This window comes from Carassius gibelio, chromosome B18 (genome assembly GCF_023724105.1).
Source record: "Carassius gibelio isolate Cgi1373 ecotype wild population from Czech Republic chromosome B18, carGib1.2-hapl.c, whole genome shotgun sequence".
NCBI lineage: Eukaryota > Metazoa > Chordata > Actinopteri > Cypriniformes > Cyprinidae > Carassius > Carassius gibelio.
Genome location: NC_068413.1, coordinates 1,079,542 through 1,107,389, shown reverse-complemented (window position 1 = coordinate 1,107,389; position 27,848 = coordinate 1,079,542). Strand labels below are relative to the sequence as shown.

The 27,848-nt window shown below is 35.7% G+C and overlaps 1 protein-coding gene across 2 annotated transcripts; it reads right to left on the bottom strand.

Moving 5' to 3' along the window:
- On the bottom strand, window positions 1–24,971 carry LOC127977632 (DISP complex protein LRCH3). 2 transcript variants are annotated; one of them, XM_052582613.1, is made up of 20 exons: window positions 24,663–24,971; window positions 16,092–16,236; window positions 14,967–15,093; window positions 14,766–14,871; window positions 14,365–14,501; window positions 14,120–14,229; window positions 12,716–12,809; window positions 12,489–12,615; window positions 12,264–12,409; window positions 12,107–12,183; window positions 10,958–11,003; window positions 10,730–10,870; window positions 9,571–9,618; window positions 9,391–9,444; window positions 7,821–7,854; window positions 7,636–7,716; window positions 6,946–7,046; window positions 6,128–6,265; window positions 5,975–6,052; window positions 1–2,812 (listed from the first exon to the last, which is right to left on the bottom strand). In XM_052582613.1, exons 1-20 carry the CDS (start codon window positions 24,916–24,918, stop codon window positions 2,654–2,656), a joined length of 2,205 nt encoding a protein of 734 aa, XP_052438573.1. In that variant the 5' UTR covers window positions 24,919–24,971; the 3' UTR covers window positions 1–2,653. The 2 variants fall into 2 exon arrangements, with proteins under 2 accessions (XP_052438573.1, XP_052438572.1); XM_052582612.1 differs by lacking the exon at window positions 1–2,812 and adding an exon at window positions 3,677–5,787 and having other exon boundaries at window positions 24,663–24,960.
- Between the last annotated feature and the right edge of the window lie 2,877 nt (window positions 24,972–27,848).

The following is a 27,848-nucleotide window of genomic DNA, read 5'->3' as shown; positions in this document are numbered from 1 at the left end:
CAAATGGGAACTTTTTTTATTCACGTGTTTCACAAATCCAAATGTTCAGACCATCTTTATTCCAAAAGTAAAAACTTTACAAAATGTTCTGCAGGGAGAAGTGTTCAGAAACTAAACGGCAGTGAAAATACGCAGCTCATGTCCGGGCAAACGTGTGAAGCACACAGGAGGTGCTCGTGGTTCATACTTGTAAACGTATGGAATGTATTTATTTACTGTACAGACACGCAGAGACAAACCCTGCAGAAGAAACCACATGATCTGTGAGAAAGAGAAAAACACTCTAGAACAACTATACAAAACCTTTCGCAATAATCCGCTTGGAACTTCCCTTATAAAAACTCATCAGTCTCTAAAAAAGCAAGTTAAAATAGAAACTTTAATGACTCTAACTTTAATGAGTTTTTGTCATATTACAGATGAGGAAGTTTGATAAAAGCTGCTTTATCTTCATGAATCTTCGGGTGAATCTCATGAAAACATATCCAGGTCACGCTTCAACATAAAAATTAGAAACATTTAAAAAGAATATTTTGCATTAAGAAAAAGTAGGCCATTTTATTTTTTTTATCATAATAAATAAGCACATTTTTGCAACAGGTTTTACAATTGATACAAAATATTATATGATGAAGAAAATATTATGAAAAATAAGACCTAATAAGACCTAATATTAAATACTAATATAAAAAAGTAAAAAAATAACATTTAAAAACATGTTTATTTTCTTTGCGTTATACACGTGGAGAGGTCTTGATTCAAACAAAGACTAGCTCTGTTTAAAACATGTTTTTTTTTACCTTACTATATATTTATTATGCAAAGACGGTTATTTAAAATAAATGTTTTCAAATGTTTTTTTATTTTAAATAATATTTTTCTTAGCATTATAATGCAGAGAAAATGTAAAAATAAAAAAATTGTTGCCATTATAATGAAAAACGTATTATCTTTTATTTTAATAAAAAAAACAGCATTAATAATGCCAAAAAATTAAATAATAAAATATTTTCTCACCACATTATAATGCAATTAACTAAACTTGTTTTAAAATTGTCATTATGTAAATAATATATGATTCTATAGTAAACATGTGCTTAATTGTTATGAAAAATTAATATATATATAAATATATATATACACATTTGTGAAATGACCTGGTCATGCTTTCAGTAACTGTGTGGAACTGTCTCTGGAAAGACATCTGTGCTTCTCAGGCTCACACACACACACACACACACACACACACACACACACACACACACACACACCCCTCTAAACAATGGATTAGATGTGTGTTGTATTGGTAGACAAATCATAAGCAAAGCCATGCAATGGTGGTCACATACCAATCTGAATAAAAAAGTTAAATACAAAAAAAAAAACATTTTTACACTGCCGTCCCATTTCAGTCCAAACTCCCAACACCCAGAATCCCTTGCATGCAAGACCAGTTACATATAAACCCATGACAGCAACAGAAATCAGCTCCAAGGCTGTTAAACTAGAATAAGTGTTTCATTCATTTACTGTTTCAAACATCTTTACATATATCAGATTTAGTTTTATTGTGCCCATTATATTGTGTTAAACCTCGTTCTAGCACTAAAATACCTCTCAGTTTTACAAGGTAGCTCTTAAAGTTTGAAGTTTTCTTCACTTAAAGTGTCCCCTGTGGCTCCACACTAAAACTCGACTCGTGACAGAATTAGTGTGAATTAGTGTCTTTCAGTCAGTGACCTGCTGCTATCTATTTTTTTGCATTATGACATCATTTTCATGAAAAATAATGCTTATTAGTATGATGCATTTGGATAATTTATGGTAATTTTTTTTGCAATTCTCATTAATCAATAGTTACAGCGATACGAATGAAATGTACAAATGTACAATAGCTAATTTAATACATTTAAATACTTTACAATTTAAATAATATATCATTGTAAGTTTGCATCGTGATGATGGGAATCTGATTTGCATGTCATGAAAATTTTCACAAAAACCAAATGTGTTTCAATACTTTATATAATGCAAAAAACTACATTTATAATGCAAAGTAAATTCTGCATTTATATATATATATATATACAAGTAATGCAGAATTTACTTTGCGTTACATTTCTGCATTGTGATAATTTATTTTGTTTTTTGCAATGAGAGCATGTTTCTCACGTCATGAAAATAATGTCACAAAAATCTTAAAGGCCCTAAAAATGTGTTTCAATTTCTGCAAGTATAATATCTTAACTTTATTTCAGGTTGAAATGTGACCGGCAGGTTTTGTGAGATTAAAACACCAGCCAATGTAACTCTCGGATACACAAGCTTGGGTAGTTTTGGCCAACTCAATAATAATAATAATAATAATAATAATAATAATAATATTACAAAATAAGAATAAACACCACCCATAATAGAGATATTAAGGTGTTAAACTAGCTGTTAAAATGAAATCTAGTTTCAAAGCAGTCTGTGGACACGTGTGTTGGTCAGTCGTCTCTTCTCTGTTGTCTGAGGCTGGTCGGGGTCTGAAGAGTGTGTGTGTTCACAGAGCAGGGAGTGTGTGTGTGTGTTACCCTTACAGAACCGTTCGTGAGGCGCTCGAGAACAGAAAGGAGTCTCAGAGATCTGTGGTCCTGCAGGGATGAGATGTCTACAGAGCGAGTGGAGAGGTGGAGCTGGGGCTGGTGGGGGTCGTGCTCGGGGACGCCGTGTGTTTCGGAGGAGCCAGATCCAGGAGCGCACGGACCGTCCCGGCCACCTGAGACACACCTCGCTCTTCCAGGATGTGCAGCGGGAGACACAGCTGGTTCTGCGGCCGCACACACACACACACGCACGCACACACACAGATGCACACGAACACACACACACACACACACACAGACAAACACACAAATGTACACACACATACACAGATGCACACACACAGACGTACACACAAACACACACAGAGCAGGGGCGAAAAAAATAAAAAAGGATGAAAAGGGTCAATGGAGAAACAAATTATAAAACTGACACAACTTAAAAAAAATGAAATGATCAAAGGAATAATTCACCCCAAAATTAAAACTTTAGGATCAGGATGAGTTTGATTCTTCATCAGGTTTGTAGAAATGTAGCATTGCATCAGTGTCTCATCAATGGGTGCCATCAGAATGAGAATCACAGTTTGTCTCATCTTGTGTCTTCTCCAGATGTTCACTGATGGACTGGAGTGCTGTGGATTATTGTGATGTTTTTATCAGACTCTCATTCTGACGGCACCCATTCACTGCAGAGCATCCATTGATGAGACACTGATGAAATGCTACATTTCTGGAGAAGAAAGAAACTCATCTGCATCTCGGCTGGCCTGAGCCTCAACACGTTTCTTTACATTTTTGGGTGAACTATAAAATGTAGAAACTTAAAACAGATAAGGTACAACCAAGGAAGAACTTAAAGTATAATCATGACAATAAAGAGAAGAGGAAAAAGCAAGAACGCAGCGTTAACTCGTCTGTCACTATAAATGAACTGAAGTATTAATAGAGGCTTTATTACACATGCTTTGAGTTAATGATCTGAACGAAGTAAATCATCCTGAAAACATCAGAGATAAATCAAACTGAGGTGCCATATATCAGACTCAACGCACAACTGAACTAGTGATGAAACACACATCTACAGCGGATACATGAGTGTAGATTTATTGTAGAAAAGCAGAGGACTGTAGAAAACATGGCACACAAATCTGACAGACAAATGCTCACACACTCTGTGTTTCTTAAGTGTGTTAGGAAGATATCACACTGTATAGATGTTCGTGAACAACAGCCATGAACCGGACGACTGACGACACGCTGGAGAACTGCAGGAATAAGAGAGGTTTCCTAACGATTTAAAGCGTTAGTTCAGCCAAAAAGTCCAATTCTGACGTTATTAAATCATTTCAAATGTGTATGATTTACTTTCTGCACCAAAGGAGATATTTAACAAAGTCTCAGCTGCTTTTTTCCACATATCAATATTCACTCAATGAAACACAAGCAGAGCTGTGTTAACAAGAAGAAAGTATTCTTCTTATTTTTATTTTTTTAAGCACTGCATTTTGATAACACAGCAACAATATTATTATAAATAAATCATACAAATATTATAAAACAAGTCACTTTGGATGAAAACATCTGGTTAATTAATAAATATTAATATTATTGTGCTGCACTGTAACAAGTATAATATTAAATTAAATAATTCATTGTTTTTAACCGAAGAAATTAGTTTAATATAAACAAACTTAACTGATGAGCAACATTTTTTTTTATTTCTTTTAATAAGGATTATAATTATTCTAAGCCCCAGCAATATTCGTCCGCAAGCTTAATGATTTAATTTAATCATTAATTTTGAATTTATGCAATATCCTGGAGCCAAACCAGAGAAGGCAGGCACCTACATTTCTCCATTTGTGTTTCATGGAGGGAAGCAGCTCAGAATGACAAGCAGGTGAGGAATTGTTATTTCTGGGTGAACTATTGTGTTAAGTGTGACGTTGAAGACAGTGACAAACACACAGTAAGGCACAAAGGGATAAAACAGGGAGTTTATGGTTTGGCATGCTCCACTCTTTCTTTCTTTTTATTCAGGCAAACCCTCGGAAACTCAACGCCTCAGGGAGTGATCACACACTTCAGCACACTTTGGGGAAATGTGCAGCTGTACTGATGCTCAGTAAAGGGCTCAGCAGCTTGTTCTGTCGTCTTGTTTAAGGCTGAACGGGCGAATCCACCCAACTTTTGTGCTTTTCAATGGAGCTTTGATTTTTCTATGGACATGTGCTCTCTACACACTCACAAACACTCTCACATGCTTCTCTGCTAAGCCCCGCCTTAGAACATAACCGACCAATCATATCTTATCTTTTGTTTCATTCTAATTCATACTTTTATTCAGCAAGGATGCATTAAATTGATCAAAAGTGACAGTAACATATTGTTCCACAAACATATTGTGCAGCGCAACTGATTTCAACATTGATAATAATCAGAAATGTTTCTTGAATCATCAGAATGATTTCTGAAGATCATGTGACTCTGAAGACTGGAGGAATGATGCTGAAAATACAGCGGAGCATCACAGAAATAAATTACTGCTTAATAGATATTTACATAGAAACACTTATTTTAAATTGTAATAATATTTCACTATTTTTACTGTATTTTTGGTCAAACAAATGCAGCCTTGGTGAACAAAAGAAACTTCTTTCCAAAAATATTAAAATAAATCTTCCTAACTTGAAACAGAACAGTAGTGCAGATAATTTAATTTAAAGAAACAGTATATTCTTTCATCAAAATTAATTCCAGTATATGTATTAATACCATTAAACCAAATTGTATCCCTTTCATGAAATTTGCATGAATGTTATTTTATAAATCCTGCCTAACTTGATGCAGAGGGGGCGGAGCTTAGCGAAGTATTGATTATGTGCACTAGAAAACACTATTAATGCAACATCTGTGTGCGTAAAACGCCAGCTATTGTTTAATTGTGCACAAAGACAAACAACTGGCTATTTCAGTGCAGTTAGCAACATGGAAGTGTGTTTTAAGGAATTGGCACCAGGTGGCAGTAGAGAGCACATAGCAGCGACATGATTGACAGGTAGAAAAGGGCAAATCCAGCCAGCTGGGAAGAAGGGGCGGAGTGAAAGGGAGGCGGAGCCAGTGAGAGCAAGGCCTCAACCAGCCTAAACACACAAGCCGCCTCCCCTTTTAGGACATCACCCACTGAACACAAACTATCCTGCCAGGAGAGACCAGACGAGGAGGAAAACGAGCGTTCAAATAAAACACAATGAAGGGATGATGGTTTTAAAATGGAAGGGAATGGAGGGAGAGAGAGAGAGAGAGAGTTAGCACTAGAGGAAACAGCAAGAGATGCTAGTTTTAAAACAAATATGAAACAGTAGTTTTTTGGTTTTTAAGAATACCTGAGGAACTCCAATTCTGCGGCAGGCCTCGAGGAAGTTCTCCACATTTCGTCGACACTTGGCCATCGTCAGTTTAGGCTGGGAAGACAGAAGACATGAAACCGATGCAATCCGTGCACGAAAGCTAACTCAAGTGAAGGCAGAGTCTCTCACCACTGCTGGCGAGGGCACATGGATGCTCGGTATGGATCGGGGACGCACGTGATTGGCCAGATGGCACAAGACCACCCCGTCAGTCAAAGCTGCCCCAAGATCACTGGGTAAAGACACCTTGAGTCGACACTCGATGTTCTACAGGGTTACAAAACAAGACTTACAGCAGAAAACACACACACACACACTATCAGTCAAGACAGTAAGATTTATGTTTTTAAAGAAGTCTCTTCTGCTCACCAAGCTGCATTTATTTGAGCCAAAATACAGTAAAAGCAGTAATATTTTTACTATTAAAAATAACTGCTTTCTGTTTGAAAATATAGATATTATAAAAAATAGATATTTTTTAAAGCATCGATGCTTTAATTTGATCAAAAGTGACGATAAAGAAATTTATGTCACAAAAGATTTGTATTTCAGATATATGCTGTTGTTCTGAACTTTGTATTCAAAGAAACCTGAAAAATTATATAATAATAATAAATAAATGCTTTGAGCAGTAAATGTGAATTTTAGAATGAGTTCTGAAGGATGATGTGACTGGAGAAATGATGCTCAAAATTCAGCTTTGAAATCACAGGAATAAATTACATTTTAAAAAAAATATTCAAATAGAAAAGTTATTTTAAATAGAAAAAATATTTCAATTTTTTTTCAGTTTTTTTTGCCTTACTTTGGATCAAATAAATGCAGGCTTGGTGAGAGACTTCTTTAAAAAAAACATTAAATTCTTAATGTTGAAAAACCTTTGACTGGTAGTGTAAAATAAATAAATAAATAAATAAATAGATGTAACAGCAGTTTGTTTGACGCACCCTTCTCAGCTGCTCTATTAGTATTGCCTCCTCTCCCCTGGGGGTGGGGCTATGTGTGGGCGTGGCTTCCTCTGGCTCCGCCTTCTGTGTGCCTGATTCTCCTGCATATAATTACATACACAAGAAGCAATGATTGACACGCGTGTAACAGAGAGCTACAGTAACTACCCACTCTTCAGTGAGATTATAATGACTATTTATACACTATTATAGCATTATAATTAAAGCTATTTTTATATTTTCAGTTTTACTCGTTTTGTTAATTTTTTTTTATTTAAATGAACAAAATAATACTAACTAAATAACTACATACAGTAAATGACTAAATTAACAATAACAACGCTGCCTCTTTTTCAGTGACTTGTATTCCTATTATGCAACTGATAACACGCAATGCTTCAGAAATATAACAAAACATTAAAATATATACTGACAGCGATTCATGCACTTTACATAGGAAACCACTCATTTTAGACACACCTTCAAAACTGTTGCAACAGAGATAAAAACACAATTTTTAAATAAGAACAGAAAAGGCTCCTGTCCAAACTCTTGCTATAAAATGAGTATCATTACATGCTTAAACATTTGTACTCTAAAGTAGTCAGATCTCTTCTTTAGAAGAACACTTTGAGTGCATGCATCATTAAAGTCGCACATGCAGCAATTGACTGCGTCAGACACACAAACCTTTTTTCTTCTCCTCTCTCTGTCCGAGGCGGAAAAGATAACTCTCAGGTCTCTGGATGGGGTACGTCAGGGTTTGGAGGGCTGCAAGACCAGCAAAAAAGTCACAATGGGATGTGGGGGCAAAGAATTAAATGACAAAACAGAAGGAAAGAGGAAGATAAAGCCTGATTTAAACAAACACATACCGGAGGGAGACAGCGAGCCATAATCTTCCCCTTGCTACAGAAGGACAGAGAAATATATGAAATAGAAATACTGCTCATGAAATCACAGTCAGACACAAAAACATGAACCAGGGAGCTGAAAACAGATCTTTTGTTATTCAATGCTTGGCATTGGATTAAACTCATTATTTACTGCGTTCTGCACACTTCTGTCACGGAGTTAGATCAGATGCAAAGGCAGGGTCTTTGTGTAGTGGATTTATGAAAGCAAAATCATCCACAATAAGCTTATTTGCATCAGATAAAGTGATGGAGGCAGATCAGCGGAATTAGGAGGAAATAAACAGAGAAAGTTTGTTACTGAAAATGCTGAAGGAAAAACATTTAAATGTTAAATGTTTTCTTTTAGGATGCATAATCAGCTTAAATAAAATAAAAAATAACAATGTTGTAATGATAATGTTCATTGTTAAAATGTAAGTAAATCTGCAGAATAAAATTATTTGCATTTATAGAAACAAAGTGATGGAGGTGGAGCTTCTCCAGGCTACAAATAAACAAATAACTAAAAATGATTATTTACATTTACAAGCAAGCCTAAAATAATTTTCGAGAGTAAAATCATCCAGAAAAATCCATTATAAATGTATTTTCATGTACAGAAATAAAATATAGGTAAATCATCTCTGCAAACAAAATTAAAAAAATTATTAATATTGACAATATTTGTTATAAGATTATTTGTATTAGTAAAAAAGTAACGGTGGTGGATCATCTACGAATTACAAACAAACAAACACATTATATTATTATTTAATTTACTAGCTTAAAACAATATTTGAGAAAGAAATTGTCAACAAAAAACAACAACATCCATTTTAAGCTTATTTGCATCTAGTGATGCAGATCATCTCCGGTCTCCAAACAAACTAATAATGAAAATGTGTGAGTAGCTTTGCAACATGCAAGAGTTTAATACAAAGTTTTTTTGGGGGTAATTTAAAACCCTAACCCTAATCATGAGCCACACTAATTGTGAATCCTCATTAATCAACAGCAGTGAATGGTACTGCAGGTCTCTCTATAGACAGCTAGTAAACATGTCTGTGTGTTTCACCTGTTTGTGAGGGTCTGGCCTCTTCTTTATAGTGTTGGTGTCTGTGTCTATCTCAAATATCAGAAGGGGCTCAAACTCACTCTGACACAGAACCAACACGACAGAGAGAAAAAGAGAGAGAGACAGGAAGAGAAGCAAAACAAAAAGCAGGGCAGGCGTGTTAAAGATGCTCGCCGGGAGAAGCAGAACTAATATTAAAGATGCACTCAGCAATTTTTAATAATAATTAGATAGTACTAACTATAAGTTTGAAGATAAGGCTGGTCATATCTTAACAAAACCGCTTTTTCTAGCCACAAGAGCCACAAACAGCTTTTTTAATTACTGAGTGCAACTTTAAACGGCTTATAAATAACCTTTAATCATGTTAATGCATTATGCAAAGTTATAAAAGCGCAATAGAGAAGTGAACACACACGAGAAATGAGAGGATGTGCAGAGGATGAAGCATGATCTGAGCTGATTGGCTCTTACCAGGAAGAGGGCGGAGTCATCTGTGTGAGTGGACCGTCTGGAGGGGTACAGAGTCTGGGGTGGGACAGTGTGCATATGACTACAGCGCCACACACTCACACACACACACTCACACACACACAGCAGGATGAAGTGATGGATGGGAGGAAGTGACTGTGTGAATGTGAAGGAGACACTCACCTCACTGTCTGTCGGACTGAGTGTCGTAGGGCTCGGAGACGACTTGTGCTGAAAACACAAGACAGAAAATCAAGTTCCTATCTCTAGAACATATATAGGAGAGTTTTCATTGGGATTTGGACGCTAAAGATCCATTTTCGCCCTTCAGAGCATCGTGATGTCGTTATACTAAATGCCATTATATTTTTGAGCCTGGAGCACAAAACTAGTCATGGGAGTAAATTTAGCGAAATTGAGATTTATACATAATCTGAAAACTGATTAGATAATCTTTATATTGAAAAATGGTTTGCTAGAATACAACAATATTTGGATGAGTTACGACTGTTTGTAAATCTGGAATCTGAGGTTGTAAAAAAATCTGAATATTAAGAAAATCATCTTTAAAGTCGTTCAAATGAAGTTCTTAGCAATGCATATTACTAATCAAAAATTAAGTTTGGATATATTTACGATAGGAAATTTACAAAATATCTTCATGGAACATTTTCTTTACTAAGTATCCGAATTTATTTTGGCGTAAAATAAAAATCTATTTTGATCAATACAATGTATTTTTTTGTGCTCCAGTGTCACATTTAGATAACTATTGGAAAGCTTTTAGTAGACGAGACTTAAAGGGATAGTGCACCCAAAATTTAAAACGTTAATCTTTTACTCATCCTCAAGTTGTTCCGAGCATATATGAGCTTCTTTCTTCTGTTGAACACAAAAGAAGATATTTTGAATAATGTTGGTAAGCAAACAGTTGACGGTACCCATTGACTTCCATAGTATTTTTTTCCCATACTATAGAAGTCAATGGGTGCCGTCAACTGTTTGCTTACCAACATTATTCAAAATATCATCTTTTGTGTTCAACAGAAGAAAGAAGCTCATATATGCTCGGAACATCTTGAGGATGAGTAACTGATGAGTAAATTGATGAATCTTCCTCAGTAATACCCATTTTTTATTGTTTTAGATAAGCATTTGCTAACAAACATTTAGCTGGGGATATTAAACATCATCACACCGAACAGGTAAACTCAAAGCTGTGAATTGCTTTTACCGATTCATTGTGTTTCTAATCATACTCGAGCAATGTTTTTCTAATTGAAAGAGTTTGCAGCACTTTTTCTGCGAATGCGTTAATAATCGTGTGTATGTGTGTGTGTACCTTGACGTAGTTCATGACGCCGTCTCTTTGCACTAATCTTGTTTTGTGTCTCTCCTCCTCGTACCGCAGAGCCGCCAGCTGAGCTTCCCGTCTCACTCTCTCCACACCGACGCCAGAACACGACGCCGCACCAGCGGAGCGCTGACACACAACCAGAATAAATTCGGTAAACTTCAGAGTAAATTTCACTGACTGCATGATGAGGTCTGAACGCACAGGGACTCTCACCTGATTATGAGCGTATGAAGATGTGACCGCTGGTTCTGACCCACCACTGAAGAGACAACAATTAAACAACTGTTAGATATTTAACTTCTTTGTTTGATTTCTAATTCTTAATTGTTTAGCGGCAAAGACTCGATGTAGTGGCACCCATTGTAATAGTTGCCGTTCTTCTTTGGAAGTCTATGTTGGTCCATAAAATCCCTTGCGGGAAAGTTATCAAATTTGGCATGAAGGTATAGGACAGTCTCAACATTAACCACAGCAAGTTTGGAGTCTCTAAGTCAAACCTTCTAGCGCCACCAACTGGCCAAATTTGCACTAATGTTTATTCTAACAACTAAAGTTTAGAATCTAAATTATTATTTTTTCTAATCCCTTAGCTCAGATCATTTTTAAATTATGATGGAAAACATTTATGGAATACAAGGTTTCATGCATAGTTTGCATGCATTTTTGCTTATAATTTATGAACAGTTTGGCCTCAAAAAATTAAAAATAAGATTTTTCTCTTCAGATTCAGTCATACATTACCCAATTTCCCCATGTCAAGCATTAATAATGTTGTCAAAAATGCTGTGTTTTATTAACTCTTTGGCATATCATTACGGAACCTGGTGCTTAAAAAGTTTTGTGGTGGCGCCACCTTGTGGTTATTCATATATAATGAAATTGCAAAAAATCCAAATAGCTTTTGATTAGTTATACTAATCCTAGTCTTGACAGATTCCTTATATCATGCTGGGAACATTTATACAAATTACGCTGAAAAACTACTTTTTCAAACTCCTTCTAGAGCGCTGATCCGATTTTCACAAATTTCGACCCAAATCATCTTCGTTTACCGCATAAATGAATTTGATGGCATGGTGCCAAACGGCATCGGATGCTGTATCTCTGCAAAGCTTTGACAAATTGACACCAAACTTCATGTGTGTCATTCATTTTCACCTAACACTAACAAAGCCACATCAATTTGACAACAGTGCCACCTATTGGTAAAAACTGGTAAAGCAATAAATCATATTACTAATGATTGAATTCATGATTTTCCAGCTAGTCAAAGCAGAGGGGAAACAGACATGCTTATGGAGGAGAGCAAATGTATATTATACATTGTAGTTAACACTTAAAAAAGTTGAATTAGTTCAACACCGGTTTTGTAAGGAGGTTTGGCGTCTGGGATCATCAGTTCTGAAGTCTCTGGACGGGCTGGTCTTCACGGGTGAACCCTAGAAACAAAGTCAAGCTGTCATTATTCTCATGTTTACAACTAAATGCATGTGATCAGACATTCATCAGTAATGCAAACCTCTCTAGTGATCCGTCTTTCAATGTAGGCCATGAACTGTGAGCTGAGGCTGACAGGCTCCGCCCCTTTACGGCTCCGCCCATCCTCCTCCTCATCATCCCCTGTACAGCTGTCAATGAAGTCTATCTGTTCAAGCTCTGCTTCCACTTTAGAAAGAGACGACAAGGTGATTTAAAACTGAAATCCTGTAGATCTTATTACTGGAAGACTCGCACTAGATCTTACATGTGCCATTGGTCATGTGAGACACTGTCCGATGATCCTCACACTCTCTTTCTCGATCTCGTCTCTGTTTTTGCTCTCTGGTGATTTCCGTCACTCTCAACGACAAGTCTGACAACTCGTCTGAAGGCTTTAAGAAAGGATAGATGATGGGGAACAGGCAGAAAAGGACAATGAAATGCATTATGGATAGAGCGGATTGATGATCGAGTGATCAGAATAGCACTTGCCTCATTTCCAGACCACCGTTTGTCTCCGCTGTCCACACTGTTGAAGCCGGAGTCCAGAGCGCCGTACGGTCGGCCAGAATACAAATCCTCTGCACTGAGAGACAGACAGATCAGAGAAAAAAGAAACAAAGAAACAGTCTGCTGAAGGTCTGACCATATCATCCTACAAGAGAAGGGAAAATGTTTTTTTCTCAAATTGTCTGGTGTCTAGATATGACTTGGGTCCCTCCTCCTATGTAATTCTGTGGTATTTTCTCCCTTTAGTTAATTTTAAATGTAATTTTATTGTACTTTATCTCAAAGTCCCTGATTTACTGCTCTCAAGTCTGTGCATTTTTCCCCCATTTATTTAATTTTTATTTTACTTTATTTCAAGTCCTTGATTTCCTGGCCTCAAGTTGGTTTTTAACCTTTTATTTTATTTTATTTTATTTTATAAGTATGTATTTTATTTTACTTTAGCTCATGTTTTTGATTTCCTGGCCTTAAGTTGATTTTTTAAACATTTTATTTTATTTTATAATATGTATTTCCTGGCCTTAAATTGATTTTTTAAACATTTCATTTCATTTCATTTTATCTTATGTATTTCCTGGCCTTAAGTGGATGTTTTTAACCTTTTATTTTATATTATGTATTTTATTTTACTTTAGCTCATGTTTTTGATTTCCTGACCTTAAGTTGATTTTTTAAACATTTAATTTAATTTAATTTAATTTAATTTAATTTAATTTAATGTATTTCCTGGCCTTAAGTTGATTTTTTAAACATTTTATTTTATTTTATTTTATTTATTGTATTTCCTGGTCTCAAGTTGATATTTTTTACATTTTATTTTATTTTTTATTATATTATGTATTTTATTTTACTTTAGCTCAAGTTTTAGATTTTCTGACCTCAAGTTGATGTTTTTTTCGCCCATTTATTTAGCTTTTTTTTTTTTTATAATTTATTTTGTATTTTATAAATTTTTGCCAACACAAATAATAACCTAGTTTATCAGAAAAATAACAGCAACATTTGAGGTATTATAATCTGTAACCACTTAATGTATGTATCCTTATAAAGATTATGCTTTTACCACAAAACCTCTTGAAGATCACTGTGGCTCCTTGTATACAAGATCCACATATAAGCTTCAGTCAAATTTCCTGTTGAGAAGTTTGATCTCTCCATCATCTCATCTACCGTCATCCGGTTTAGCTGCAATCTCTCCTCTCTTCATACCTTCATACCAAGCTTTCATTCTGCCTGTGTGCTATCCCTTCCCTCCCTTCTTATCTGCTCTGCGTGTCCTCTGAGATACGGCCGATAAACACCGGCTCAAATGAATGTGGATGCGAGAGCGAAAGCCAAGGAGGAGTTTATGCTCACAGAACCCAGAGATAGGAAGCCAGTTCTTACCAGGATCCGAAAGGCACTGGTCTTCTGTCGTAGTCTGGAAGGTCTGATGCTGCTTTACATGCATCCATATTCAGATATTTAAATATATGAATCTTTCCCTTTATACAGATCTAGAAAAAAATTGAAAAACACACCGATAACCAAGATTCTGATTAAGCGGAGAACATTTCTTGAAGGCAATAAAAAATTATTTTTACTATTATAAAGTGACGTGTTTCTTGGATCAAATCAGGAATGTGTTTCACCTGTGCAGGTGGGCTCTGGAGAGGATTGTTGTCCAGAATGATGCTCTGGAGGTGTCTGAGATTGCGGAAGCATACTGGGATTGTCGTTATCTTGTTACAGGAAAAATCAAGCCGGACCAACGGCAGCTCAGCCAACTCTGAAAAACTGAAGACTCTGAGTATATGCACTCTTATATTTAATTTGAAATACAAAATGCATGCTCAAATCATTGCAGAAGAAACTGTGTATGCACTCTTATATTTAATTTGAAATACAAATGCATGCTCAAATCAATGCAGAACAAACTGAATATATGCAATCTTATATTATACTATATTGTACTATATTGTATTGTACAACACATCAACACACAAACAAACATTCCTCGTTTCATTCAGGTGCAGGTGCTTGAGTTTCTGACCTGGAGGCAGGCGAACGAGGTGGTTTCTGCGGATGTTGAGGTCACGCAGAGCGTCCAGCTGACCGATCTGTGGAGGAAGCGTCTGGATCTCATTACAGCTGACGTCCTTGAAGAGAGAGAGAGAGAGAGAACTGATGAGTGATGTGCATCAGAGAGAGTGCATCACATGTGAAGACGAGTGCAGAGCGCTGCTCCACACACCAGTTCTGTGAGCTGTCTGAGTCTGCCCAGATCCTCCGGCAGCGAGACCAGCTTGTTATTGCAGGCGATCAAGACTTTGAGCGGCAGACGGCACACATGAGCGGGGAGAGTGGAAAACTGGTTCCGACTGCAAGGAGAAAACAAAAAAACAAGAGAATCAGAAACTGTTCGCAGGATGAATTACTAGATTGAAGGAAATATGAGTGGTACTTGAGTAACTTGGAAAGGGCAAAGCAGCTACTACAGAGCTCTGAATGATTTCATGCTGATAACAGTGTTGCTGTGCTGGACTAAAACTAGGGTTAAAAAAAGGTGGAACATTTTGGAAAGATTCCAGGATTTTTTGGAATTTTGAAAAGTTTCTGGAAATTTACTGGACATTTTCCACCCCTTTGCAACTCTAACGATAGCTATTAAATGAAATAAAAAATATAAATATTAGATGAAAATTTTATTTTACATTTTATATATTACATTTTATTTTTATTTTACTGTATTGATGCTGTATTTTATATAAAAAAAAATTATTTTATTTGCCACCAAGCAAAAGCAAAACATGACCGGATTACTCAGAATAGTAAAAGCAAACTCTCCTCAAGATTTAGGCATCAAAATATCCTAAATATGTATTTAAAAACATTTTTTTTTAAATGTTAATAATAATGTTAACCACATTAAATGTAATTTAAATGTAAACAAATATTATACAATTACTAGATGAAAAACATCAACTCAAACTAAAATTAATACATTTATTTTGAAAACTAACTGAAAAAAAAGAAGTACAATTACTTAACATTTTAAAATATATATACAAAAAAGTTAAATTGAAATGAAAACTAAAAGCTGATTCAAAACATCGCATACAATAACAGTTAAAAATAGCACTAATTGGTTTCTTACTGGTCTTCATCAAAAGAGCACACATCTGTATTTCTCTACTGGATTCTGACAAAGTTTGGCAATTTTCATTTTTGTGTGAACTATCCCTTTAAATCTCAAATCATGAATTGTAAGAACAAATGGACTCGGTGTTAAAACACCGCTGGCCGTCAGCTGTGGTAACATTTCAAATGGTCAGATATATTCCAGCGTTATGTTATATGCTGTGTCTGTGTATCTGACCTGATGTTTAGGTAGGTGAGCGACTGCAGGTTTATCAGACTCTCTGGTAGTGAACGCAGACAGTTCTGGTACAGGTTCAAACTCTCCAGCGACACAAACATGCACACCTCCACCGGCAGCTCTGTCAGTCTGTTTCGTGATAGATCTGAGAGCACAGAGAAAGAGACGATGAGAAACACACGTCTGGCATCCAGGACGCCTGCACACCTGTCATGTATAAGCGTGCTTGATGAGCTCTTGGCTAGATACATAATGATACAGCGGGGAAAAACTGACATTTCCATTGCACACTCATTATCCAGGTCTATCCACCTGTCAGCTAGCAGCCAGCAGGAACAAGTCCCTGACCCCTTCTGAATGTTTGCTTGCACAGTACTTTATATGCAGAATTCAAGTTTGGTTCTCCTTAGTATGACATATGATTGCTTTCAAAACAGCCAGTGAAACATATGCATAATTAAGGCTGTCAAACTTTAATTTGAAATACAAAATGCATGCTCAAATCAATGCACTCTTATATTTAATTCATTTGAAATACAAAATGCATGCTCAAATCAATGCAGAAGAAACTGAGCGTATGCACGCTTATATTTAATTTGAAATAAATAATAAATGCATGACCAAATTACAAAATGCATACATAAAGGTATCAATTAGATGCAGCCACAATACATGCATTAGATTTTAAATCTAAATATAATAACAGCACTTCTGGTGCATATACAGATGCTTGATACTTCATTTCTCACTTGCTCCAGACCACTTTCAATCCCACAATAACTCCATATCAGATTCATAATCTCATATTACTTTGTTTAACCCTTTAGTACATGCTTAGGGGTAAACAAAGTGCCTTCAAAAATAAAGATTTAGGATCCATGTCTGATCTAAGCCAGAAATCTTGCCTTGATTGATTTCATCAGACATTCAAGAAACTCTTTATATAATAGCATGCAAGCACACACACACAGAGTTTAAACCCAGAGGACAAACACGCACACAAGGGACCCCATGACTCTAGGAGTGAGATAAATGTCCATTCCTCTGTTCTGGATTACATGAGAGAGGCAGTATAACTTCACTGGTGCTTCAAAACTCATTTCTACACTGAGAGGATTCAGAGGGACGAACTTACCTGAAAAAGTTTGTTCTGAGAACAGTCTAATCTTAACATTCACTTTATTTATTTTTTTGCATTTCACTTCTACAGTGTCTGATGTTCAACAACAAAACCGACCATAGAAATACAATGAAAAATAAGTTTTTTTTCAAAGCCTTTAAAAATATTATGTATGTATTTTATAAATACATTTTACTTTGATTTTTTATTTAATATACAAATATAGCACAAACGACAATATAAAGCAAATGAGAATTTTATTTTAATAAATTCTGACCTTTTTTTGTCATTTTATGAATCTATTTACATTTTATGCATATTATATAGCATAAATGTAAATACACTTCATGTTTAAAAAAAATTGTGTGTACATTTTAAAACACTTTTAATAAGATTAAAAACTTCTAACAATATCGTGTCTGTATTTCTGAAAATATGACCATTTTCTGATAATGTTAATAGCAAAAACCACAACATAAAATCAATGAAAAAAGATGAACATGCATTAAAAAAAATATTAAATATCAGCGTTTTCTAAAAAAAAAAATAATAATAATAAAATTTGAATACATTTATATATTCTGAATATACTAATAGCAAAAATGGCTAGATAGAAACAATAAAAACTTCAACAGGAAAAAAAAACTAAAATATAAAAATAAGAAAAATGTGTATTTTTTTAATAATTTTGTCAGTTCTCTCTAAATACACTTATATATTTTTTTCTCAACATTTACATTTTCTTAATATACTAATATAGCAAAAACTATGACACAAATGTGTATTTAAAAACATTATGAACATTTTAATTCATCTGAATATACTAACTGGCACAAAGGATATAAGAAGGCGAGCAAATAGATAAATATTGAGATGTATATTACATAAAACCTACAGATCAGTGTTTGGCAACACAACCTGAGTGTAATCAGATCTGCAGCCTGTGTGTTGTTTGTGGAGGTGTGTGGATGTACGGATGATGTTTATAACAGTGAGATCCCGGATGAGGAAGACAGGAAGTGCTTCTGACTGTAACGTCTGCTTCCTATAACACAGCAGCGATCCATTACGGAGAACCCAAAACACACACACACTGTTACAATAAAGCAAGCAGATGTTTGAGCACAAGTATTACGCAACATCAGAGCAACGGCGATGTAATGTGCATCTCTTCTTCTCGTTTTTGGTTTATATTTCCTCTATTTGTGACCAGCGCCAGACAGTATTTCAGCCTGACTCGTGTCCTCGGTCAAATATAGACCGTAATATCCAGATGACTTCACTTCCTCCGTGCTTGTGCACAACAGTCATCAGTTCTGGCCTCGAGACGAGACTCACTGCAATCATCTTCAATCCTGCATCTCCCTCGAAGGATTCCTTCTAGATCCAATATCTCTCTCATAAACCTTTTCAATAAAACACACTGCAAAATAACACCAAAAAGAAGCCTACTTATATTTCTAGTCTAAAATGAAAGAATACTTTTATTCTCTAGTCAGAACAACCATCACATTGAAACGGCTACAGATGCCAAGTTGATTCAAAGTAAAATACAGTTAGAACCCTAAACAGTTAATCTTTATACATATACAGTACAGACCAAAAGTTTGGAAACATTACTATTTTTAATGTTTTTGAAAGACGTTTCTTCTGCTCATCAATCATATTGTTATTTTGTTTTTTAATAATATACACTACTGGTCAGTAATTTGGTGTCAGTAATTTTTTTTCTTTCTTTTTTTTTTAAATAAAATCAATACTTTTATTCAGCAAGGATGTGTTAAATTGATAAAAAGTGATAATAAAGAAAATATATTATTAGAATTTTTTTTATTTTATTTTGAATAAATGCAGTTCTTTTTAACCTTTTATTGATCAAATATATTAGACAGCAGAACTGTTTCCAACACTCATAATAAATCAGAATATTAGAATGATTTCTAAATGATCATGTGATCGACTGATGTTACATGTGACACTGAAGGCTGGAGGAATGATGCTGAAAATTCAGCTTTGCATCACAGGTATAAATTATTTTTTAAAAGTATATTCAAATAGAAAACTATTATTTTAAGTTGTAATAATATTTCACAATATTACTGTTTTTTCTGTATTTCTGATCAAATAAATGCAGGCTTGATAAGCAGAAGAAACTTCTTTCAAAAACATTAAAAATAGTAATGTTTGCAAACTTTTGGTCTGTACTGTATATATATATATAGGGTATAAAAAGGGTTTAAGGATAAAAACAATAAGTGTAATGCTGCTTTAAATTGTTGTTCAATGCATATCATGAAGATTCAATATATCACCCAGCCCAGAATAAATACACACTAAACTAGACACAAAATATAACAGTTCCTACAAGTTACGTGAACAATGCACTAAGCAACAACCTGTAAGTTTAATGCAGTTTCTTGTTTTTTTAGTTGCACTTTTCTGTCATGGACACATCAAGTCACCATGAAGACAACAATGCACAGAAACCTCATCCTGCAGAATAAAGACGAGCTCATTCTTCTGTCTGAGATGTGTTTGAGAGCAGAAGACAGTCAGTGTATGTGTAAGTGCTCATCATGTTGCAACCAAGAGGTCTTCAGCTGAACTTGACCTGCCAGCTTATATAACGCCAAGAGCTTCTGTTCAAAACAAAGCATGGCGTGGGAAAGTGTGTGATTGCTCTGTCTCTGACTCTTCACAAGTAAACTGACATGACCTCAGTCCAGAGTGAGGACTGAAGAGAACATTTCAGCACCAAAATCCAACAACAATCAAAGAAAAACTAAACTTCATTCAATTCATCTTTGACACATGACTGTATTCAGCACATTTCAGTCCGAGCTGTCATTACAGTAACATAAAAAAAAGTATTTTCGGTATATAGTACATGTAATAGTTACTCAACTTTTAGAGATTTGGTAAAAAGTTTTTTCCTCTTTGACAATATTTGGAATTACAAGTTACAATGGAATATTAACATGCAATATTTGCTTTATTTTGTGCTGAAGGAAATCCACAAAGAACTGTGTAAAAGAAAGAGAAACAATGAAACAAAGAAAGAGAGAGAGAGATAAGGAAAGTTAAACAGAAAAAGAAAAGAACATCACATTTACATTTTAACATTTTAAGATGAAACAGGACCCAAAAGTGTTCTACAGATTTCTTGATTCAGTCGTAAAAGGTTTGTTAATCTATTAAAAAAAAAGAAGAAAAAAAAAGCTGTTGATCTTTTAAAAATCTAAAACTCAATGAGGTTCCATTAAATCTCCTCTCATACAAGGACCATCAAAGAAAAAATAAAAATAAACAATAAATGAATAACAAAAATGTGAAAATAAATTAATAGCCTATAATCAAATAAATAATTACATAACTAAAAATAACTTAAATATACAAGAGTTCCACAGGAGTCTTTCAGAAGTTGAAACCATCACAATAAAATAATCCTTAAGAGTTCTAATTAACCAGAAACTTCAAATAATTCTATTATCAATAGAACTGAATCTAAAATCCACAGCCAAACCTCCATCGATCTCCAAAGACTGCAAGATCTAAATATTTACTTCCATCATCTTGAACTGACAAAACTAACAACTCCCACTAAATACAGCACAGGTTTGAGGTTAATTAATCAGTCAGCGAGGACGACCGGGTCTCCACTGCTGCGGTCACTGACCGGACAGATGTCCAGAGAGCCTTGTGATGGCTTTCTGAGGAGGACACCTGTCCTGAGGGAAGACAGCGTTCCTTAGCAGGAGACCTGTACATTAGGCACAGTTCAGAGGACAATGCAGACAAAGCAATCATACGAGGAAATATCTGAGGTCAAATATCACATCAAGTCAGCAGAGACTTCCAAACACTCAACAATAGCTGCTTGACTATGAATTATTCATTACGAACAGCCAACAGATCATTTCAATGACACATTTTTAGATTACACCACAGCTGGAGCATCCAGATCTGTGACTCGTTAAAATTACTAGCACTCTAAAGAATAAATGCTGGGTTAGATACAGCCCAGTGCTGGGTAAAGTATGGACAGACCCAGAGATTGGGTTACTGCCCAGTATATTGGGTTAAAGATTTAACCCACTGGTTGAAATCAACCCAATTGCTGGGTTTGCCCATATTAAACCCAGCACTGCATTTTTTTTTTATAGTGCAGCTTTCACACACTGTAAGAAACGCTAGGATTTTAACCAAAAAAAAAGTAAGTTAAACTACTTCCTGACAAACCTGTTATTATTTACCGTGTAACTCTGTAATGCAACATTTACAGAGAAGTGCTTCTGAAATGACATCTGTGTGTCTTTTTCTACTTGCATGAATACATTTACACAGCAATCACAGCTGTATACTTTGAGACTGGATCAGAGCAGGCTTTATTTAGTCTGGCTTTTATGCAGCATTGCATCTTTACACTACATTTTAAACAGGCAAATAGCAGGCTTAACTCAGCTGTGTAAAGACATCTTATATGTTACAGGTTTAGTTGTTGTTTTAGACAGACGTAGAGATAATCTATTGCCTTTTCCTGAGTCTTATCTCAGATGTGTAGAGATGCATATACTGGAACAAGTGGCCATCAAAATGTGTTCATTATTTCTCTGAAGGATACCTTATTATATAAAATGAAAAATGTTATTAGTCTTAACAGGGCAATTTGTTCGATTTTACTAGACTGTATTGAAAAAATAACTTTATTTTGGAAGAAAACTGTATGAAATACATTTTAATTAATTGTAAAAGTCTGCATAGTTGTATTCTGGTTAGCAGTATTGTATAATTTAGATTTAAGAAGTTAGAATAGGTTTTTATGTATCATTACATACAACACTAAATTCAATTCATATCAAGTTTATTTGTAAAATCATTTCTAAGCAGCATAACAGAAAATGTAAATTTCTATTTTACAGTTTCTACATTAGGTCTATATTTAGTTGATGTCCGTATTATTTAATGCTACTGCAAAATTCGGTAGTTACACATGTTGCTTGAGGGTTGGAGTCGTCTGAGGTCCTCATGTAAATGTCAAAAACACTGTTTATTCAATCTCTGGCAATCACAGATGTCACCTCTTCTCCTAAGTTTAATAAGTATAGCCTTTACAGAAAAAAATTCATCATTGATAAACCTCTTATAGCTGATGTTAATCTGTTATTATTACCCTAAAATGACCTCGCTAAAAAAAAAAACCCATAAAGTATCTGGCAGGAACAAAGCGATGGCACTCACAATCTGTGATTAGCAAACCATAACAAACTCACAGCAAAGCAATAGAGCTATTTTTGGGGTTAGCTTTCCTTTATATTTTACCCGTTCATTCCCACAGTCTGCATTTTTGTGTACAGGCTTTGGATGAGAACGAAATCAGAGAAATGTGTGTGCATCCCAGCATGCACTGCACAGACGATCAATATTGACACAGACACAATACACCAAGTGTTCTCAGGATCAGAGCTGTAGTCCTGAGCTACGATGACCATTTCCAATTTTCAGACCGTTAAACACAGTTCTGGGGTGACATTTACTAGACCAAGGCTTATTTACATATGGGCTGTAATAATTAAGTGAAACTTGCATTAAGAAACTCCACTTTCCGCTCTTGAACAAGTAGAACGGACAATAAAGTAAAACTAGCGTTATTCCCCAAGACATAAAGGTTTAAGATGCTGGGAGTTATGCATCTTACTTATGCATCTACACAATGCAATTACCCTCGTGTTATGTAGCTGATGTGTAAATAATAATACAAATGTTTTAAAGTTTCTGCATCTATCTTGCCTTTTCAATAGTAAATTGAGACATTAAGCTTATCGTGGTATTATCATAACTCAAGAAAAGTAATGAACCTGTCTATCTGCATGCCGATCAATCAGGTAGTCAGGATTTAACACTTAAAACACTGTAAACACCTTCAGACAGATGTTTATATCGCCTGGACTGGTTTTACTGTACACACGACTCATTAAAGAGGTTCTATGCAAAGAACAATATATTTTAGAAACATATGGGTTCCAATACAGCTCTCATGCACTGCTTTCCTTTTTCCGATTCTTGCAATGAAATGAAAATCAATAGAGAGGCAATAGATAGATTGGTATAATAAATGAAGCATCTGTTCATCTGCTATAGTAATAAATTACAATAATAACTTTAAAACCTCTTAACAGGGTATCATATGATCAACATCAGCGGTTTTTAAACAGGTTTTGAGCAGTTTAAAGAGAAAGAAGAAAAAAAGATTGTGTGTGTGTGTATCATATTTTGTTGGTTTTGATTGCTTCTTTTGTTCTCATTTAATGTAAATGTAAATATTCACAGTATAAATTGGGTTTTTGCATGCCTTTTTCTTTTTAGGATGGGGTCCCTTGGATGAGGATATTTGGGGGTCAGCGTCTAAAACTTTTAAAAACACTCTAAACCCCTTGATTCACATGATCATCAGCATCCTGCCAATATTATAATAAAAAGCTTTGAATGGATCTCGTATGATTAAACAACTTCTCCACGCAAATATGAAACAATTTACAGGCGTAATATGATGTGATTTAAATTTCTCCTTTCTCTTTGGAATTCAACAAGCTCTTGGTGCAAGACGACGACTAAAGTTTAAAATCCAAAGAGTTATTCTTTATAAAACACCTCTTTGAACACGCCCCCACATCTCTACATCACTATGTGGGAAGATTTGCATAACACAGCCTAAATGTTCATGCAAAGAAAAAAAGCTTACTTTTTATTCTACTACCTTTTACTTTGTTGTTTCAAATGCAGACATGGTTTTATGTTTAAGCAGCATGATACGCAATGCGTAAAAGGACAGTATAAGTCATTATAATCAGTAATTATGTCCAAACTGGATGCAACAAATGCCTCATTTGTAGTGGGTTTTATTGGTTTTGTCTCATCTAGTGATGTCCGGATTTCTATTTAACAGGATCTTCTTAACCAGTTGAACCAGTTCACCAAATCGAACATTTGCCTCATACTCTTGAGGCATTCAGCCAATCACAACGCACTGGATCGCTGGCCAATCAGAGCACACCGCGCTTTTTCCGTAAGATGAGCTTTGTAAAAATAGACGCGTTTCAGAAGGCGGGGCATAGAGGAGGAACAATAATAACAACATCATAAACCTCTTAACCTGTCAATCAAACCCTAATGTTTGGGTCTCAAATAAGCTACACAGAGCTCAAAGATATAAAACACAACACAACCACGACTGAGAAGTTTAAGAGTTAAACTCAACTTTACACAAACTTAATTTCTGTAACGGTCGGTTCTTGGACACAAATGAGCGATGAGGAGCGGAGACACGCAGCCGTGTGTTTACATCAGTCACACACACCGTGTAAACTAGTTAAACTCGACCCCGCGGATCTAGCTGAGCTTCTGGACGGTTTAACGGTTATAACGGTTAAAGGGGGACGGGATGTGACGGTTACCGGCGCGTGTGGTGTCGGTGAGGTCGTGTCCGGAGGCGCTCCGCGGGAACTCCTTCAGCTTCCTGCCGCTGAGGGTGAGTGCTCCGGTGGCCGCCGCCTCGTCCAGCGCCCGGTCCAGCGAGCGGCTCCAGGATGCGGCTCCGGGAGCGATGGATATTCCGTGATGAGCAGCTCCCGCCGCCGCAGCTCCGGCGTGGTGGCCGACTGTAAACGATGGCACGGGGCTTTCCGCGGAGAGCAACACCGAAGCCGCCATTAGCTAACACTGCCGCTGGATCGTCACGGACGGGCCCCGCACGAGCGCGGACAGTGGCAGTGCGCGTGCGCGATGCGCGCGGAGATCACAGACTCACCGGCGAGGTCACGTCATTGCGTGCGTGGATTGAAACGTCTCAAATCTTTTTTGTCTAACTGGGAATAAGTACTGTGACAGATCCTTAAAACAATTCGAATTTTAATTGTTTTCTTTTTTATGATTGTGCAGATGAGAGTTAATGTCCTTACCTCTGCTTATTAATGTTTCCGTTAATGTAATATTACTATTTTTTTTAATAAATCAGTTATAATAATATAATGCATTAAAAGACATTATAATTTATACAAATGTGTACAAATACATAAAATAATAAAGAAATTACTTAATCTAAATCAAGATACATATAAATAAAAAAACTTATAACTGCAATTTAAAACAGTAGTGATATTAAGTCAACTGAAACATTTATGAGCAGAGGAATATGGAGCCAGAAGAGTCTCAATAAAGATAAATGCACCCACTACAGTCACATATGCACACATAGGATTCATACATGCACACACATAATTCATAAATACACACACAGGATACACAAATGCACACAAAATTCACAAATACACACACAAAATTTAAAAAGCACAGAAGATTCACAAATGCATACAAAATTCACAAATGCACACAAAATTCAGAAATACACACACAATTTAGAAATGCAAACAACATTTACAAATGCACTCAAGATTCACAAATGCACAGGACAAGATTCAGAAATGTATTTCTGATGCACACACACATATATCTTGATTCATAAACTGCTTGCGGTCTGTGAACTTCACTGCATTTGTGTGTGAATTTTGAGACTCCCTTGACTTGGCTCGACACACAAATGCCTTTTTTTAAACAGGGAATGATCTGCAACCAATCAGATATCTCCCTTGTTTTAGCCAATCACAAGAATGCACCCCACGTGGGGGATTGTTTACTTATAAGCCAATCAGCGAACGACTCACTTTCCTCACGCAGCGAACGACTCACTTTCCTCAGCGAACGACTCACTTACCTCACACAGCCGGCGACTCACTTTGCGCAGCCAGCGACCCACTTTGCGCAGCGAACGACTCACTTTCCTCACGAGTCACGCAGCGAACGACTCACTTTCCTCACCCAGCGAGCGACTCACTTTCCTCAGCGAACGATTCACTTTCCTCACGAGTCACGCAGCGAACGACTCACTTTCCTCACCCAGCGAGCGACTCACTTTCCTCAGCGAGCGACTCACTTTCCTCACGAGTCACGCAGCGAACGACTCACTTTCCTCACCCAGCGAGCGACTCACTTTCCTCACGAGTCACGCAGCGAACGACTCACTTTCCTCACCCAGCGAGCGACTCACTTTCCTCACGAGTCACGCAGCGAACGACTCACTTTCCTCACGAGTCACGCAGCGAACGACTCACTTTCCTCACGAGTCACGCAGCGAACGACTCACTTTCCTCACCCAGCGAGCGACTCACTTTCCTCACGAGTCACGCAGCGAACGACTCACTTTCCTCAGCGAACGATTCACTTTCCTCAAGCAGCGAAGTTGAGCGAACGATTCACTTTCCTCACGCAGCGATCAACTCACTTTCCTAAGCGAACAACAGCCGGAGACCCACTTTTCGCAGCCAGAGAGCCACTTTCCTCTCGCAGCGGACCACTGACTCTCTCTTCATGTAGGGACTGAATATTATAATTAAAGTGACTTCTATATTGCATCCAAAATAATATTTAGATATATTTAAATATTCAAAAAGGTTTAAATTTTTTTTTTTTTTTTTACTTTCATTAAAATATTTCAATAAAATGAAATAATTGCCTATTGCAAATTTATGAATCCATTGTTAACTTTTTTTCTGCAGTCACTGGGCTATATGTATTGAGACATTTTTAAATTTATATTTAGTAAAAAATAATAAAAAATAAACCTGAATTGTAATCTAAACATCTGTATTTTCATACAATTTAATACAATTGCTGTGTGAACATGTTCATGTGATTGGCTTATAAGTAAACAATCCCCCCACATGGGGTGCATTCTTGTGATTGGCTAAAAGAAGGGAGATATCTGATTGGTTGCTGATCATTCCCTGTTTAAAAAAAAGCATTTGTGTGTGGAGCCAAGTCAGGGGAGTCTCAAAATTCACACACAAATGCAGTGAAGTTCACAGACCGCAAGCAGTTTGTGAATCAAGATATATGTGTGTGTGCATCAGAAATACATTTGTGAATCTTGTCCTGTGCATTTGTGAATCTTGTCCTGTTCATTTGTGAATCTTGAGTGCATTTGTAAATGTTGTTTGCATTTCTGAATTGTGTGTGTATTTCTGATTTTTGTGTGCATTTCTGAATTTTGTATGCATTTGTGAATCTTCTGTGCTTTTTAAATTTTGTGTGTGCATTTGTGAATTTTGTGCGCATTTGTGCATCTTGTGTGTGTATTTATGAATCCTGTGTGTGCATATGTGACTGTAGTGTGTGCATTTATCTTTATTGAGACTCTTCTGGCTCCATAGAGGAAAGTCAATAAAAGCATCAGCGGAATAATAATAAATAAAGATAATCCTTTTTTAATTTTTTTTTTTTTTTTTAAATTAATAGATACCTGATTTATTTATAATATTATTTATTTATAATATAAGATTTTAGGACGAATATTAAAATCTTATTTACCTGTATAATTGATTTTTTTTTTCATCTTTGCATCATTTTGGGAGTAAAGATATAAATTAACTTAAATATACAAGTTAATGTTTTTTTAGGCCAATATCTATTTTATACTTATTAATTATTTTTGTAATAATATATGCTTTATGTTCAACATTTTCATTTGATTTTTTTATACATATTATATAAATTATTATACATTTGTTTATTTCGTATACATGTAT